This window comes from Neoarius graeffei, chromosome 8 (assembly GCF_027579695.1).
Source record: "Neoarius graeffei isolate fNeoGra1 chromosome 8, fNeoGra1.pri, whole genome shotgun sequence".
NCBI classification, from domain to species: Eukaryota; Metazoa; Chordata; class Actinopteri; order Siluriformes; family Ariidae; genus Neoarius; species Neoarius graeffei.
This window is the reverse complement of record NC_083576.1, coordinates 54,207,925-54,224,401: the sequence shown is the minus strand read 5'-3', so window position 1 is coordinate 54,224,401 and position 16,477 is coordinate 54,207,925. Positions and strand designations below refer to the sequence as shown.

Here is a 16,477-nt window from a genome sequence, read left to right as displayed (position 1 = left end):
GTGTAGTGAAGATGCAAGGAGTAGACGTAAAGAAAGTTGGTGAATTCAAGTACCTGGGGTCAACTGTGCAGGAAAATGGGGGCTGCGATAGTGAGGTGAGAAAGAGAGTGAGGCAGGGTGGAGCAGTTGGAGAAGGATTTCGGGAGTCATTTGTGATAGGAAAGTCCCAGCAAAGGTGAAAGGTAAGATGTATAAGACAGTAGTGAGACCAGCTGTGATGTATGGATTGGAGACCGTACCCTTAACGAAGAGACAGGAGGCAAAGTTGGAGGTGGCGGAGTTAAGGATGTTAAGGTTTGCGATGGGAGGTTGGACAAGATAAGGAACGAGCACATCAGAGGGACAGCACATGTGGAGAGCTTGGGAATTAAGCTAAGAGAGATGAGACTGAGATGGTATGGGCACATCCTGAGAAGAGATGCAGAGCATGTTGGAAAGAGAATGTTAAGGATGGAGCTGGGGCGGCACGGTGGTGTAGTGGTTAGTGCTGTCACCTCACAGCAAGAAGGTCCGGGTTCGAGCCCCGTGGCCGGCGAGGACCTTTCTGTGTGGAGTTTGCATGTTCTCCCCGTGTCCGCGTGGGTTTCCTCCGGGTGCTCCGGTTTCCCCCACAGTCCAAAGACATGCAGGTTAGGTTAACTGGTGACTCTAAATTGACCGTAGGTGTGAATGTGAGTGTGAATGGTTGTCTGTGTCTATGTGTCAGCCCTGTGATGACCTGGCGACTTGTCCAGGGTGTACCCCGCCTTTCGCCCGTAGTCAGTTGGGATAGGCTCCAGCTTGCCTGCAACCCTGTAGAACAGGATAAAGTGGCTAGAGATAATGAGATGAGATGAGGATGGAGCTGCCAAGCAAACGAAAACGAGGAAGGCCAAAGAGGAGATACATGGATGTGGTGAGAGAGGACATGAAAGTGGCAGGTGTGGTAGAGAAGGATGCTGAAGACAGGGAGCAATGGAGACGAAAGATCCGCTGTGGTGACCCCTAATCGGGAGCAGCCAAAAGAAGAAGAAGAAGACTGTCTCATCTCATCTCATTATCTGTAGCCGCTTTATCCTGTTCTACAGGGTTGCAGGCAAGCTGGAGCCTATCCCAGCTGACTACGGGCGAAAGGCGGGGTACACCCTGGACAAGTCGCCAGGTCATCACAGGGCTGACACATAGGCACAGACAACCATTCACGCTCACATTCACACAGAAGAAGACTGTATTTTTATTATTTACTGTTTGATCTCAAATGCGTTAAGAAGGAAATAAATTACACTAATTAACTTTTGACGAGTTTTGATGTCTTCAGTATTGTAGTCGAAATACAGAAAAAGCTATGAATGAGTCGGCATGTCCAAACTTTTGACTGGTGCTGTAAGTCTGGGTGCGCTTTGTGGAGAGCGATGTTGAGTCAATAAATAACCTAATGCACCATCTGACAATGTGGCTGCAGCAGTGAAAACTTATAAAATGCAGTTTATAAACTGCGTTTTTGGAACTGACTTTTGGAAAGTACTTTTTACTGTCAAACCCTTACACATTCTGCTTTCTTTTATATACCAGGGATCCTTCATAAAGGTTGTGGGGAGAATGTCTTTGTTTGCCAACAGCCCCCAGTCATCACCAGCATTATGGGGAACGGGCGTCGGCGGAGTATCTCGTGTCCGAGCTGTAACGGATTGGCAGATGGGAATAAACTGTTGGCACCAGTCGCACTGGCAGCAGGTATCGATGGCAGCCTGTACGTGGGTGACCTAAATTTTGTACGCCGGGTGTATCCGTCTCTCAATACTACACGTGTGCTAGAACTCAGGTATACCAAGAGGATTTCATATATATTTCTTGAATAAACTTTCTAATATATACCATAGTTGCACATGTCAGAATTATATATTCTTATCTTCCATTTTTCTGCCCCAAAGAAATAAGGATTTTCGACACAGGTGAGTCTTGACCTTGGCATTTTCTCGAACTTAAGTAACTTAAGTGTTGATCCGTGAATAATATGTATAAATTAAATCTGGTGTTTGACCATCTCGTCATCATTTCCTGTAGCAACAACCCAACGCATAAGTACTTCCTGGCTGTAGACCCAGTTACAGGGGCTCTGTTCATCTCAGACACAAACTCTCGAAGGATTTATAGAGTGCATTCCCTCACTGGGGTTCGGCTTCTGGCTGACAATGCTGAGGTGGTAGCAGGAACAGGAGAGCAGTGTCTACCCTTCGACGAGAGGTGTGGGGATGGAGGAAAAGCTGTGGAGGCTACTCTTATGAGTCCAAAAGGTAAAGCGAACAGAAAAGAAGAAAAAGTAGGTACATTCAATGATGCAGCAGACAGAGGTGATCATCAAGTTGTCTTGGTTCTCTTGCCTTTGACCTGTAACATCTGTAAAAGAGTCCTGCTTCAATGAAAGTGAATATTCAACCTTAAGCTATTAATTCATTTTTAGGTTTGTTTTGGGGAATCAACATCCAATGCAGCCTTATAGTCTTTGCTGTCTTGCTAGGAGAAGTTTGTGTTCCTGCTGGCTTGGGCTTATTTAATAGAAGAAGGAGCAGCAAACCGGCGGCACGGTGGTGTAGTGGTTAGCGCTGTCACCTCACAGCAAGAAGGTCCTGGGTTCGAGCCCCGGGGCCGGCGAGGGCCTTTCTGTGTGGAGTTTGCATGTTCTCCCCGTGTCCGCGTGGGTTTCCTCCGGGTGCTCCGGTTTCCCCCCACAGTCCAAAGACATGCAGGTTAGGTTAACTGGTGACTCTAAAATTGACCGTAGGTGTGAATGTGAGTGTGAATGGTTGTCTGTGTCTATGTGTCAGCCCTGTGATGACCTGGCGACTTGTCCAGGGTGTACCCCGCCTTTCAACCGTAGTCAGCTGGGATAGGCTCCAGCTTGCCTGCGACCCTGTAGAAGGATAAAGCGGCTAGAGATAATGAGATGAGATGAGATGAGCAGTAAACCAGGATACCCTTCATCTCATCTCATCTCATTATCTCTAGCCGCTTTATCCTGTTCTACAGGGTCGCAGGCAAGCTGGAGCCTATCCCAGCTGACTACGGGCGAAAGGCGGGGTACACCCTGGACAAGTCGCCAGGTCATCACAGGGCTGACACAGACAACCATTCACACTCACATTCACACCTACGGTCAATTTAGAGTCACCAGTTAACCTAACCTGCATGTCTTTGGACTGTGGGGGAAACCGGAGCACCCGGAGGAAACCCACGCGGACACGGGGAGAACATGCAAACTCCGCACAGAAAGGCCCTCGCCGGCCGCTGGGCTTGAACCCAGGATCTTGATACCCTTCATGTTTAATTAATTAAAATTAGAATGCACAAAATGCATTGATTTTTTAAAAATGAAACATACTTATGGAATACTTATTGGTAAAATCATGGTATATTATTGTGACCATCGAACAGTTTGGACAATTTAATATGTTTTAAAATTAAAACAATCCATCTTAGCACAAAGTGGAAAAAATACTGAATGTAAACTATGAAATATTAAATCATAGATAAGAATCACAGTTAATATAAATACATTATGCACCATATTCAGAGTTGAGCTATGTGCTAGTGAGGAGGTACAGTGCCTTGCAAAAGTATTCATCCCCCTTGGTGTTTGTCCTGTTTTGTTGCATTACAAGCTGGAATTAAAATGGATTTTTGGAGGGTTAGCACCATTTGATTTACACAACATGCCTACACCTTTAAAGGTGCACATTGTTGTTTTATTGTGACACAAACAATAATTAAGATGAAAAAACAGAAATCTGGAGTGTGCATATGTATCCCCTTTCGTATGAAACCCCTAAATAAGAGCTGGTCCAACCAATTCACTTCATAAGTCACATAATTAGTTGATTAAGATCCACCTGTGTGCAATCAGTGTCACATGATCTGTCACATGATGTCTGTATAAACCAACCTGTTCTGGAAGGACCCAGACTCTGCAACACTACTAAAGCAACATGAGAACCAAGGAGCCTCCAAACAGGTCAGAGACAAAGTTGTGGAGAAGTATAGATCAGGGTTGGGTTATAAAAAATAACCCAAACTTTGAATATCCCAGGGAGCTCCATTAAATCCATTATCGCAAAATGGAAAGAATACGGCACCACTACAAACCTGACAAGAGAAGGCCGCCCACCAAAACTCACAGACCGGGCAAGGAGGGCATTAATCAGAGATGCAACAAAGACACTAAAGATAACACTGAAGGAACTGCAAAGATCCACAGTGGAGATGGGAGTATCTGTCCATAGGACCACTTTAAGTCGTACACTCGGCAGAGTGGGGCTTTATGGAAGGGTGGCCAGAAAAAGGTCATTGCTTAAGAAAATATGTTTGGAGTTTGCCCAACAGCATGTGGCAGACTCCCCAAACACATGGGAGAAGATTCTCTGGTCAAATGAGACAAAAATTGAACTTTTTGGCCATCATGGGAAATGCCGCATGTGGCGCAAACCCAACACCCTGAGAACACCATTCCTACAATGAAGCATGGTGGTGGCAGCATCATGCTGTGGGGATGTTTTTCATCTGCAGGGACAGGAAAGCTGGTCAGGACTGAAGGAAAGATGGATGACACTAAATGCAGAGCAATTCTGGAGGAAAACCTGTTTAAGTCGGCCAGAGGTTTGAGACTGGGATGAAGGTTCACGTCCCAGCAGGACAATGACCCTAAACGTACTGCTAAAGCTACACTGGAATGGTTTAAAGGGAAACATTTAAATGCCTTGGAATGGCCTAATCAAAGCCCAGACCTCAATCCAATTGAGAATCTGTGGCATAACTTGAAGATTGCTGTACACCAACGCAACCCATCTAACTTGAAGGAGTTGGAGCAGTTTTGCCTTGAGTTATGGGCAAAAATCCCAGTGGCTAGATGTGCTAAGCTAATCGAGACATATCCCAAGAGACTTGCAGCTGTAATTGTAGCAAAAGGTGGCTCTACAAAGTATTGACTTTGAGGGGGGTGAATGCCTATGCACACTCCAGATTTCTGTTTTTTCATCTTAATTATTGATTGTGTCACAATAAAAAAAAAAACAATGTGCATCTTTAAAGTGGTAGGCATGTTGTGTCATTCACTTGGTGCTAACCCCCCAAAAATCCATTTTAATTCCAGCTTGTAATGCAACAAAACACCAAGGGGGTTGAATACTTTTGCAAGGCACTGTAACACAGAATTTGTGCACATCTGTATTCAGACCTCTAACTATAGCATTGTCATTTAACCATGGACACATTTTTTAGAGAACTGTGCCAATGAACCATGTGGACAATTTATAATAATAATAATAATAATAATAATAATAATAAAGCGTGAAATGAGTACACACACCACTTCGTACACAAGACCTCAGTTTCTTGTTGCCATATAAGAGTATGTGTCTAATTTATTACATTGAAGCACAAAATAAATAATAATTCTTCTCATGATTCAATTAATGATTCAGTAACTTTTACATTTTCACTTCTGCCTAAGCTCCATGCTTTTATGCCGATGTCATTACAAACTATTCAGCTACTTTGTGTTCATCATGCAGAAATTAGGATGTGCTGTATTAAGCGACTTGCATTGTATTAAGTGGCAATTAATGCTGAGGGAACCCGAAAACTGTGGTGATTGTGTGATTAACAACTAAGACCTCTTCCTCGTCCTGATAACAGTCAGCCTTAATATATTGGACTATTTGATTTTTATTTGAGTCATTGCTTTCTTATCATCGGTGTATTATAACATTTGCACAGTGTAAATGTTATTTTTATTGTCTCTCGCTTTTATTATCTCTTGCTTGACACGTCATATTGCAATTCACAGCACAGGAAATAATGCAGTCTGCTTTGTCAGTGCACATTTTGTAATGCTAGTCCTGGAAGGCAGTATGCTAGACACAGCCAATAAACTCTCCTGTCCCAAAAGCTCTTAACAACAAAAATCTGGCAAACATGGAGGTAGAACTTATGTTGCCGACTCTGAATACAGCCCTTATCGTGAAGTCCTGTGATGGGTTGTAAAAAAGAAAAGAAAGAAAGAAAGAAAGAAAGAAAGAAAGAAACTTGACACCAAACTGTCAGAAGTGTCACACTGTCACATTTTTCGTCTTTGACATGGAATCATGAATAGAGAGTGTAGCAGACTACAGAGGCCTGATTCCTAACTCCCAGATGACTGTGAGCAGCGAAGCATCAGCAGAGGCACTCTTGCATCTACTGTGCCTTGCATTTGCTCTCTTTGGCGCTTCTCTCCCTGTCTTCTTGCCTCTCGGTTCAGTCACAATGCTGCTGAAAAGCAGCTTTGACCTCCCTATACGTATCAGACACCTACACAAGTTCCTGTATTTGTTTCTCATTGTTGCAAGGTCTGTGAAAGCTATTTTGGTCGAGTTCAGCTTGTGTCCCCATATGTGAACCGATGTACTCCGATGAAGGTGACATATGATGGATGGATATTATTTGCTGAAGCGGAAATGGGATCGGAGAGTCTGACATTTAAAACATCTGGAAAAAAATCCTTGGCAGATAATTTCTCTTCTTTATTCTTTCTATCTTAGGTATTGCAGTTGACAAAAATGGGATGATGTTCTTTGTGGATGCCACCATGATCAGGAAGGTGGACCAGAATGGAATCATCTCCACACTGCTGGGAGCTAATGACCTCACTGCTGTACGACCACTCAGCTGTGACGCCAGCATGGACGTCAGCCAGGTGCACCAAGAGGACTAATCCTTGCATGCTCAGGGGATCACACAAATCCTCGAAGTAGAAATCCCTTTTTTCTTGCCTGTGCTTTTGAGTAGTGAACTGGCTCCAGATTCTCATGCTGTCTGACCTTAACATGTAACACGCTTTAAGCTGATAAAAAGGCAGCTCTGTAGAAGCTGGACTAAAAGACATGTTATGAAGTATGATTGGTCGGCTATTAAAGGAGAACTGAAGGCACGTTTTTTATTATCAAAATTCTATTTATCTCATTTTATTAAATATAGGAATGCATTTTTGGTAGCTATCTTGTCACTGCTGGGATCAACGGTGCAGGAAAATGGGGGCTGCGATAGTGACATAAGAAAGAGAGTGAGGCAGGGTGGAGCAGTTGGAGAAGGATTTCGGGAGTCATTTGTGATAGGAAAGTCCCAGCAAAAGTGAAAGGTAAGCTATATAAGACAGTAGTGAGACCAGCTGTGATGTATGGATTGGAGACCGTACCCTTAACGAAGAGACAGGAGGCAAAGTTGGAGGTGGCGGAGTTAAGGATGTTAAGGTTTGCGATGGGAGTGACAAGGTTGGATAAGATAAGGAATGAGCACATCAGAGGGACAGCACATGTGGAGAGCTTGGGAATTAAGCTAAGAGAGATGAGGCCGAGATGGTATGGGTACATCCTGAGAAGAGATGCAGAGCATGTTGGAAGGAGAATGTTGAGGATGGAGCTGCCAGGCAAACAAAAACGAGGAAGGCCAAAGAGGAGATACGTGGATGTGGTGAGAGAGGACATGAAAGTGGCAGGTGTGGTAGAGAAGGATGCTGAAGACAGGGAGCAATGGAGACGAAAGATCTGCTGTGGAGACCCCTAATTGGGAGCAGCCAAAAGAAGAAGAAGAATTTTGTCACTGCTATAACAGGTTATAAGTGTTTGAAATATACTATGTAATATATCAGTCCATATGTCAAAGCAATGGCCGTAAACGAGATTGGTTGAGACCTGTGCGAGATGTCGTAGGACGGAAGTCAAACGTACAGCGGAAATCCAAGTGGCCAACATCTGCCAACGTTGTCAAAGGACACGCGCGCCTTCTTTCGAATGCTGGTGTAATCAAGCTGGAAGTTTTGTTTGTTTTGATAGCAAAATTTGAAAAAAGTAGCCAGTAATCATCATTTAAAGTCGTTTTTGTGCAATATTTCATTTGGAAAACAGTTTTCAAATGGCGGCACTGACACCTGGCTGACACTTCACGTTTCGAAGCCTTGCTCAAGTCTCGTGAGGATCGCGCGGAAAAGTGACGCCTGCCATGGACCAAACGAACTAAATTCAACGTGGCTAAAAACCGAATAGGCTGATAAGTACATTTAATTGCAATTAGTTGCCAATACGAGTCATGATATAAGGTTACTTAAACCGAAAACGTAATTGAATAACACATTAATTAAGAAATAAAGCAATTTTAAAAATGACTTCAGTTCCCCTTTAACCTGAGAAATGTTTGAGAATGGGTATCTATTTGGCATATGTACCATGAATGCTACTCTGTTTTAGGTGCGTTTGGAGTGGCCCACTGACCTAGCGGTCAACCCCATGGACAATTCCTTGTATGTTTTAGAGAACAATGTTATCCTGCGCATCACTGAGAACCATCAGGTAAGCATCGTGGCTGGACGGCCCATGCACTGCCAGGTTCCAGGTATCGACTACTCCCTCAGCAGGCTGGCTATCCACTCAGCACTGGAGAGTGCCACTGCTATTGCTGTCTCCCATTCCGGTGTGCTGTACATTGCTGAAAGCGATGAGAAAAAAATCAACCGCGTGCGGCAGGTCAGCGCCAATGGGGAGATCTCATTGCTTGCTGGTGCCACCTCTGAGTGTGACTGCAAGAACGACGTCAACTGCAACTGCTTTGCTGGTGATGAAGGCTACGCAACTGATGCCAGCCTCAATGCCCCTACATCACTAGCAGTGGCTCCTGATGGCACACTCTACATCGCTGACCTCAACAACATCCGCATTCGAGCTGTGCACGCCAACCGCCCAGGCCCAAACGCAGCTGGCCAGTACGAGGTGGCATCACCAAGAGAACAAGAGCTCTACGTGTTCAGTGAGGAGGGACTCCATTTGCACACTATCAGTCTGGTCAGTGGAATGAGTCTCTACAACTTTAGCTACACGCCTGAGGGAGAGCTTGCTGCTGTCGTGGATAACTGTAACAACACTGTGCTAGTGCGCAAGGAGGGTGGTGGCCTGGGCGGAGCTAGCACAGTTAGACTCCACCTACTGCCTGACAGCAAAGTGTTAACGCTGGGAATGGATATAGGGGGCAGCTTGCGCTCTATCTCCACCACCGACCAGGAGATTGTACAGCTCAGCTACAGTGGCAGCACAGGCCTGCTAGCCAGTAAGGCTGATGAGACAGGCTGGACCACATTTTACGAGTAAGTGAGAGTGTGTGTGTGTGTGTGTGTGTGTGTGTGTGTGTGTGTGTGTGTGTGTGTGTGTGTCAGACTCTGCAGAGTCGTTTAGTTTAAATCTTCTATTCAGTATTGCGTTTCGAAACGCACTTAGCATTTTAATAAGGTTCATATTCAATTCCCTCTGAATAAAAATGGGTTCTGGAAGTTTACATGATATGTCTATTCCCGTATGATTGTTTGAAATCAGAATGTGTAAATATTTATATTCAGGATCATCCCTACGTAATGGGAATTATGGATGGATAGAAACATTGCTTCCATCTGCTGTCTGCCTATGTAATTGCACCCGCCTGCAAATAAATAAATAAAATATGCTGAACAAGGAGAGCATGTTCTCTCCACTGCATTCCACTGAATCAGACATCATTTAGTCTGGAATAGATCTGTGATAGGCTCTAAACACCATCTCCATGGAATTACAGACAGAGGCGGATGAAAAGAAAGTGATGAAGCGGGCTAGAGACGTGCCAGCCAAGACAGAGAGCCAAACCGTACGATATGCTTTCTGATCTTTGATCTCTGCTATTACCTTACAAGTTCACATGAAAGCAACAGACGCCTGCTTTCATGTGACGGAACAGTCATACTCACACAGTGTCTGCTGTGCGTCGGATGATGATGATGATCATTCAGACCCAAATGATGCAATGATGCATTTATATGAGAAACAGGCTGCTGAGGCAGTTTTAAAGTCAGAAATCACAGAACTCGATTGTTGTTCCACTCTTTCTTTGTTGTACCCGCAGGTATGACAGCGAGGGGAGGCTTACCAATATGACCTATCCAACCGGAATGGTGACGAGCCTACGCCGAGAGATCGAGAAATCCATTAACATTGACATTGAGAGTTCAAACAGAGATGATGACATCACTGTCATCACCAATCTTTCATCAGTAGAAGCATCTTACACTGTCATACAAGGTGTGTACGCTAAGAAGGTTTTATTATGAACTACAACCCCGATTCCAAAAACAGTTGTGACACTGTGTAAAAGGAAATAAAACAACACAATACAATGAGTTGAAAATCCTTTCCGACTTGTGTTCCATTGAATATAATATAAAGACTAAATATTTCATGTTCAAACGGACAATTTTTTTTTTTTTTAAACATACTCATTCTGAATTTGATACTATCGATACAGTCAGTAGTCCGGAGTGTCTGTTGTATTTCGTGCTTCACATTTTCAACCCTTTGTACAGCTCGGTTAAAATATTAGCCCTCTATCTCATATGCCTCTGCCTTGCCGCACCAAATAGTGATTTGAGAGCAGGGGGAATGGGTAAGAGATACACACCAAGAGAAAAGGAGCAACTGGGCCCATTTTCCATGATCCACACACCAGATGAGACAGAGCATGAGAAAGTAATACCATTAGTGCAGATTCTAGGGGCCTGAAGAGGGAAAAGTTTAATTAAGGAGACATCCCACGAGGGCAGTGAAAGAGGAGAATTTTCAGCTACCTGAAGTTGAGAATCATTAAAACCTCCAGATGTTTCCTGCTCAACATCTGTTCACACAGGATTCTCATTAAAACTAGACTTCCACCTCGAAATTTACTGTGCAACTCTGTAATACAGATCACTAAAATCAGCATATTTAAAAAAAAAACCCCAAAACCCCCACATTCAGCCTGTTGGTCTGTTTAATGCATTTCAAGAGCAAAAGAACATAATAGCCAATCCAAGTCTTCTTTTTTTTTAATATATTGTGATAATTATGTGGTGGTTGGGTGTTAAACAGCATGCTTTGAATCAATTGGCGAGCCATCAAAATATTTGAACAAAAGTAATCAAATAACAAATCGAAATAACAAAAGATGTTTATATTCAACTTCAACATCAGCTTGAAGAATTTTTGAGCCAAGTCACGTACTTGGCTTTTTTCCAAAAAATGAAGTGCTAAATTACTGTGTTCTGTTCCGTGGTACTCTGTTGGCCTCTACAGACCAAGTACGGAACAGCTACCAGCTGTGTAACAATGGCACGCTGAGAGTGATCTACGCTAATGGGATGGGTATCAGCTACCACACAGAACCTCACATCCTGGCTGGTTCAGTAAGCCCTACCATTGGCCGCAGAAACATCACGTTGCCCACTGACAATGGACTCAACTCCATAGAGTGGCGACTCCGCAAGGAGCTTACCAAGGGCAAGGTCACGGTGTTTGGCAGGAAACTAAGGGTGAGTAAAACTGATGCACTGCTTGGATTTCATCAACCGTTCTCAATTGATGTGGACAGCTAAGTCCAGAGGCTTGTGTCAGCAGAATCTGAGTCCCTTCAAGGAAATTACCCTTCACCAACATGTCTCTTTTTCAGGCCCATGGACGCAACCTGCTCTCTATCGACTTTGACAGGAACACGCGGACGGAGAAGATTTATGATGACCACAGGAAGTTCACACTAAGGATCACTTATGACTCTCAGGGCAGACCTGCTATCTGGCAGCCCAGCAGTAGCTTGGCTGTGGTAAACGTGTCCTACTCCTCCACGGGACGGCTTGTGGGCCTGCACCGTGGCAGTATGAGTGAGCGGACAGAGTTTGACCAACAAGGACGCATCCTCTCCCGCACGTTTGTTGATGGCAAGGTGTGGAGCTACAGCTACCTGGACAAGGTGAGTATGTCTGTAGCTGCCCAGGATTGTCAGTGCAATTTCAAATCCACTCCATGTCAGCAAATGGCTTTAAAAATGACATATTGCTTAGATTGGTGTAGCATTACTTATGGTTGCCAGACTGTTGTGAGATTTCATATTACTGATATAAATCAGTGATTTACAATAAAGATAAATGTCTCATGTTTTTCTTTTTATAGTCCATGGTGCTGCTCCTGCAGAGTCAGAGGCAGTACATCTTTGAGTTTGATCCATCTGATCGTATCACTGCGGTCACCATGCCAAGCGTGGCTCGGCATACAATGTTTACCCACGTCTCCATTGGCTATATCCGAAACACTTATAACCCCCCTGAAAGCAATGCCTCCATCATCTATGACTTCAGTGAAGACGGCCGGCCTCAGGCCACATACTTCCTGGGAACGGGACGCCGTGTCCTTTACAAATATGGCAAACTGGCCAAGCTCTCGGAGATTTTGTATGACAGCACTGCTGTCACTTTTAGCTATGATGAAACATCTGGTGTACTCAAGATGGTCAATCTGCAGAGTGGGGGCTTCTCTTGCACTATAAGATATCGTAAGATGGGACCCCTAGTGGACAAACAGATCTACCGCTTCTCTGAGGAAGGCATGGTGAATGCCCGCTTTGACTACACCTATCACGACAACAGTTTCCGTATAGCAAGCATGAAACCAGTCATCAGTGAGACACCACTACCCGTGGACCTATACCGCTATGACGAGATTTCTGGCAAGGTGGAGCATTTTGGCAAGTTCGGGGTCATTTATTACGACATCAATCAGATCATCACCACGGCCGTAATGACACTCAGCAAGCACTTTGATGCGCACGGCCGCATAAAAGAGGTGCAGTATGAAATCTTTCGCTCGCTCATGTACTGGATGACAGTGCAGTATGACAACATGGGTCGCGTGATCAAACGTGAGCTGAAGATTGGGCCATATGCCAACACTACACAATACCGCTATGAGTATGATGGTGATGGGCAGCTCAGTGGGGTCAAAGTGAATGACTGGTCCACCTGGCGCTACAGCTATGACCTCAATGGCAACCTGCACCTACTGAATCCTGGAAACAGTGCCCGCCTCATGCCACTACGTTACGACCTGCGTGACCGAATCACTCGCCTGGGCGATGTGCAGTACAAGCTGGACGAGGATGGCTTTCTCAGCCAGAGGGGCTCAGACATCTTTGACTATAACTCCAAAGGACAGTTGGTGAGAGCCTACAGCCGTGTAGGAGGAGGATGGAGTGTGCAATACCGCTACGATGGCCTTGGACGACGAGTCTCCACCAAGAACAGCCTGGGCCAGCACCTGCAGTTTTTCTACGCTGACCTAAACAACCCGGTGCGAGTCACACATGTGTTCAACCACTCAAGCTCGGAAATCACCTCACTCTATTATGACCTGCAAGGCCATCTGTTCGCCATGGAGGTGAGCAGTGGTGAAGAGTACTATATCGCCTCGGACAACACAGGAACACCACTGGCTGTCTTTAGCAGCAACGGGCAGATGATAAAACAGGTGCAATACACGGCCTACGGTGAGGTGTACCACGACTCCAACCCTGAGTTCCAGCTGGTAATCGGATTCCACGGTGGCCTCTATGATTCGCTGACCAAGCTAGTGCACTTCACACAGAGGGACTATGATGTATTAGCTGCCAGATGGACATCACCTGATTATACCATGTGGCAGAAGATCAGCAAGGACTTGGCTCCTTTTAACTTGTACATGTTCAAGAACAATAATCCTCTCAGCGATATGCTGGATGTGAAGAATTATGTCACAGGTAAGCATGTGGTCTTACAGCAGGGTGAACAGACTCATTAATGGCGCAAAATGAGGCTATTTAATATGAGCTTTTGAAATCAAGATATCAAACGAATAAAAATAAAACTTTTGAACTGGGTTCCGACAGTTAGAATCACAAGGTTTTTTTTTTTTTAATCTTTCCTTTTTGTCTTGCTCAGATGTAAAGAGTTGGCTGGTGATGTTTGGTTTCCAGCTCAGCAACATCATCCCTGGCTTTCCTAAACACACATTATATTTTGTGGATCCACCATATGAACTTCAAGCCAGTCAAGAGTGTGAAAATGGCCAGGTGAGTGTTCAAATTAAAGAGTGAAGCGTGATCATCATATTCCCGAGGGAAAATACTATAAATCATAGGAAAACTTGAGCAAACATCAACATACAGTAACCTTCACTGCGTCTGTTGTGTACTGGTGATTAGCACCGATAATCGTTTCAACACCTTTCCCTGTACTCAGAAAGATATGTTAAAAAAAAATGAAAGCAAAACTCACTTATAATGACAATTCCATTAATAAACAACCATATTATGTAAATTCTACAACCGAAACAGAACTGAAAACACTGAATCGATATAGGAGAAAATTTATTTTGGTTATTAAGGTATCCTCCAACTTGTTGAGGTGTGATCAGGTGAAAAATGAGGCACGTCCATATTTACTTTAAGCTACACTGACTGCGCTGATAACAGATACCACAAATTCTCTCCATTTATCTCTAAAAGGATCAGTTAAACAGATTTAGAAATGTTTTTTAGAAATTAAAAATTTATGTGGTGCAAACACCCTTTGAAGAATTAATGAAAGCATACTACAAAATGTTTGTCATAAATATTTATTTTGCTCCCCGAACAACTGGTCTTAGATGTTTGGAATGCTCGTCTATGGTAATTATTAGGCATGCAATGATATATCACGTGACAGTAAATCATGATACAAATTTATGATGATTTGAATCAATGAAATTAAAAAAAAGAATTGCGATTATTATCAGCCTGCGTAAATTCTTAGTTATTCCTAGCTGTAATTTCCGTGTTTAGACAGCAGAGGGCACAATAATGCACAATAGCAGGATTACATGTGACTTCACTCTAGGCAGAAGTAACACAGCTCTAATACCACAAAAATAGACAAAAAAAAGATCTAAAATGGGAAGGAACTGCTCTATGATTGACCGTACAAATAGATTTAACAAGAAATCATTATACAGACTGCCAAAAGCTAAAGAAAAGAGAAGAAAATGAAGGTAGTGAAATGTTCATAAAAGTTTATTTAAAAAGGCCTATTTGTTATTAGATTTTTACATTTTTAATAAAAGGAATATTTTAGATGATGGGCTATTATACTTTACTCCAACCTTTCCAAATGTGGGTACATAATTATTGTTGGCTATCAAGAACATGAAACAAACATTGTTTTTTTTTTTTTTAATTTAACAAAAAATATTATTTAAGTTGATTAAGAATAACAAAGAAAATAAATGTTGCATTTTTGGTCATAAAATTTTCTTTTTTTTTTTTTTCCAAAATAAAATCTAATCGTGAACCCGATATTATGTATCGAGTCGAATCGTGAATTGGGTGAATCATTACATGCCTAGTAATTATCCGTATTCTTTAAGGGTACTGCTGCTAAACTCCACCTGTCTTCCTTTCCTTGCAGCTTATATCTGGAGTTCAGCAGGAGGCTGAGAGGCACAACCAGGCCTTCATGGCTTTAGAGGGTCAGCTGCTCAATAAAGACCGACAGAACAAGCGTGATAAACCAGGTCACTGGTTTGGCACAGTGCCATCCATCATTGGGCGGGGCATGATGCTGGCAGTGAAAGAGGGTCGTGTAGTGACAGGGGTCTCTAGTACGGCCAACGACAACAGCAAGAAGGTGGCTCTAGTTCTCAACAACGCCGTCTACCTGGAGGGCACGCATTACGTGCAGGATGGCCGTGACTGCCACTTCTTTGTGAAGATCGGCTCAGCTGATGCAGACCTGCTGGCGCTGGGCCTCAGCAATGGGCGCAGGGTGCTGGAGGGAGCTGGTATCAACGTTACAGTGAGCGGGCGTTCACGGCGTGGCGTCACCGTAGAGCTGCGGTCGATTGCACTGTCCCTGAGCGTGCGCTACGGCTTGACGCAGGACACACTGGATGAGGAACGTGCCCGGCTTCTAGAGCTGGCACGCCAGCGGGCACTGGCGGGCGCGTGGCTGCGAGAGCAGCAGAGGACACGGGACGGTAAGGAAGGGAGCCGCCTGTGGACTGAGGGTGAGAGGCAGCAGCTGCTCTCCACAGCGAGGGTTCAGGGCTATGACGGTTACTACGTGCTACCCGTTGAGCAATACCCTGAACTGGCTGATAGCAGCACCAACATCCAGTTCCTCAGACAGAATGAGATGGGCAAGAGGTAACAGAACTATGAGCACATTCTTATCTTCTGCATTCTTCATTCTCTCTTTCTCTGCACCACTCTTTGTCTCACCCCACTCTCCTTTTACCTATATCTCCTTTACCCACGGAGAATAAATAAACTAAAGGGGTAACTATCTGAACGCTGCAGGGACTTTTAAAAAGAACATAATTATTACTGCCATGGGCAAAAAAAAATACTTTGCAAGAACTTGTCTTTGTTTTTGTGCACTGCAAATAACTGCAAATAAAACAGATCGGCTGTTAATATGAAAAAAAAAATCCCCTTTTTAAAAAAGAAATACTATTTTTACCCATATTTTTTGGGTTCGGAGAGGATGTTGCTGCCACGTGGTACTGTATGTTCCTGTGTGATCCGGACTGCGGAGAGGACGCTTCTCTCGAGTTGTTACAGAGGCCTAGTCACAACCCTGGAA

General features: G+C 44.0%; 1 protein-coding gene across 7 annotated transcripts in view; it reads left to right on the top strand.

Moving 5' to 3' along the window:
- tenm2a (teneurin transmembrane protein 2a) overlaps positions 1–16,154 on the top strand; it is a 466,651-nt gene extending 450,497 nt beyond the window's left edge. For all 7 annotated transcript variants that reach the window (XM_060927881.1, XM_060927879.1, XM_060927876.1 and 4 more), the window contains 11 exons: positions 1,552–1,801; positions 1,911–1,931; positions 2,044–2,273; positions 6,552–6,706; positions 8,253–9,142; positions 9,928–10,103; positions 11,130–11,365; positions 11,503–11,799; positions 12,000–13,617; positions 13,799–13,929; positions 15,302–16,154. In XM_060927881.1, the coding sequence (XP_060783864.1) occupies positions 1,552–1,801; positions 1,911–1,931; positions 2,044–2,273; positions 6,552–6,706; positions 8,253–9,142; positions 9,928–10,103; positions 11,130–11,365; positions 11,503–11,799; positions 12,000–13,617; positions 13,799–13,929; positions 15,302–16,042 (4,745 nt within the window). In that variant the 3' untranslated portion in view covers positions 16,043–16,154. The remainder of the gene's footprint in view (positions 1–1,551; positions 1,802–1,910; positions 1,932–2,043; positions 2,274–6,551; positions 6,707–8,252; positions 9,143–9,927; positions 10,104–11,129; positions 11,366–11,502; positions 11,800–11,999; positions 13,618–13,798; positions 13,930–15,301) is intronic.
- The last annotated feature ends 323 nt before the right edge of the window (positions 16,155–16,477 follow it).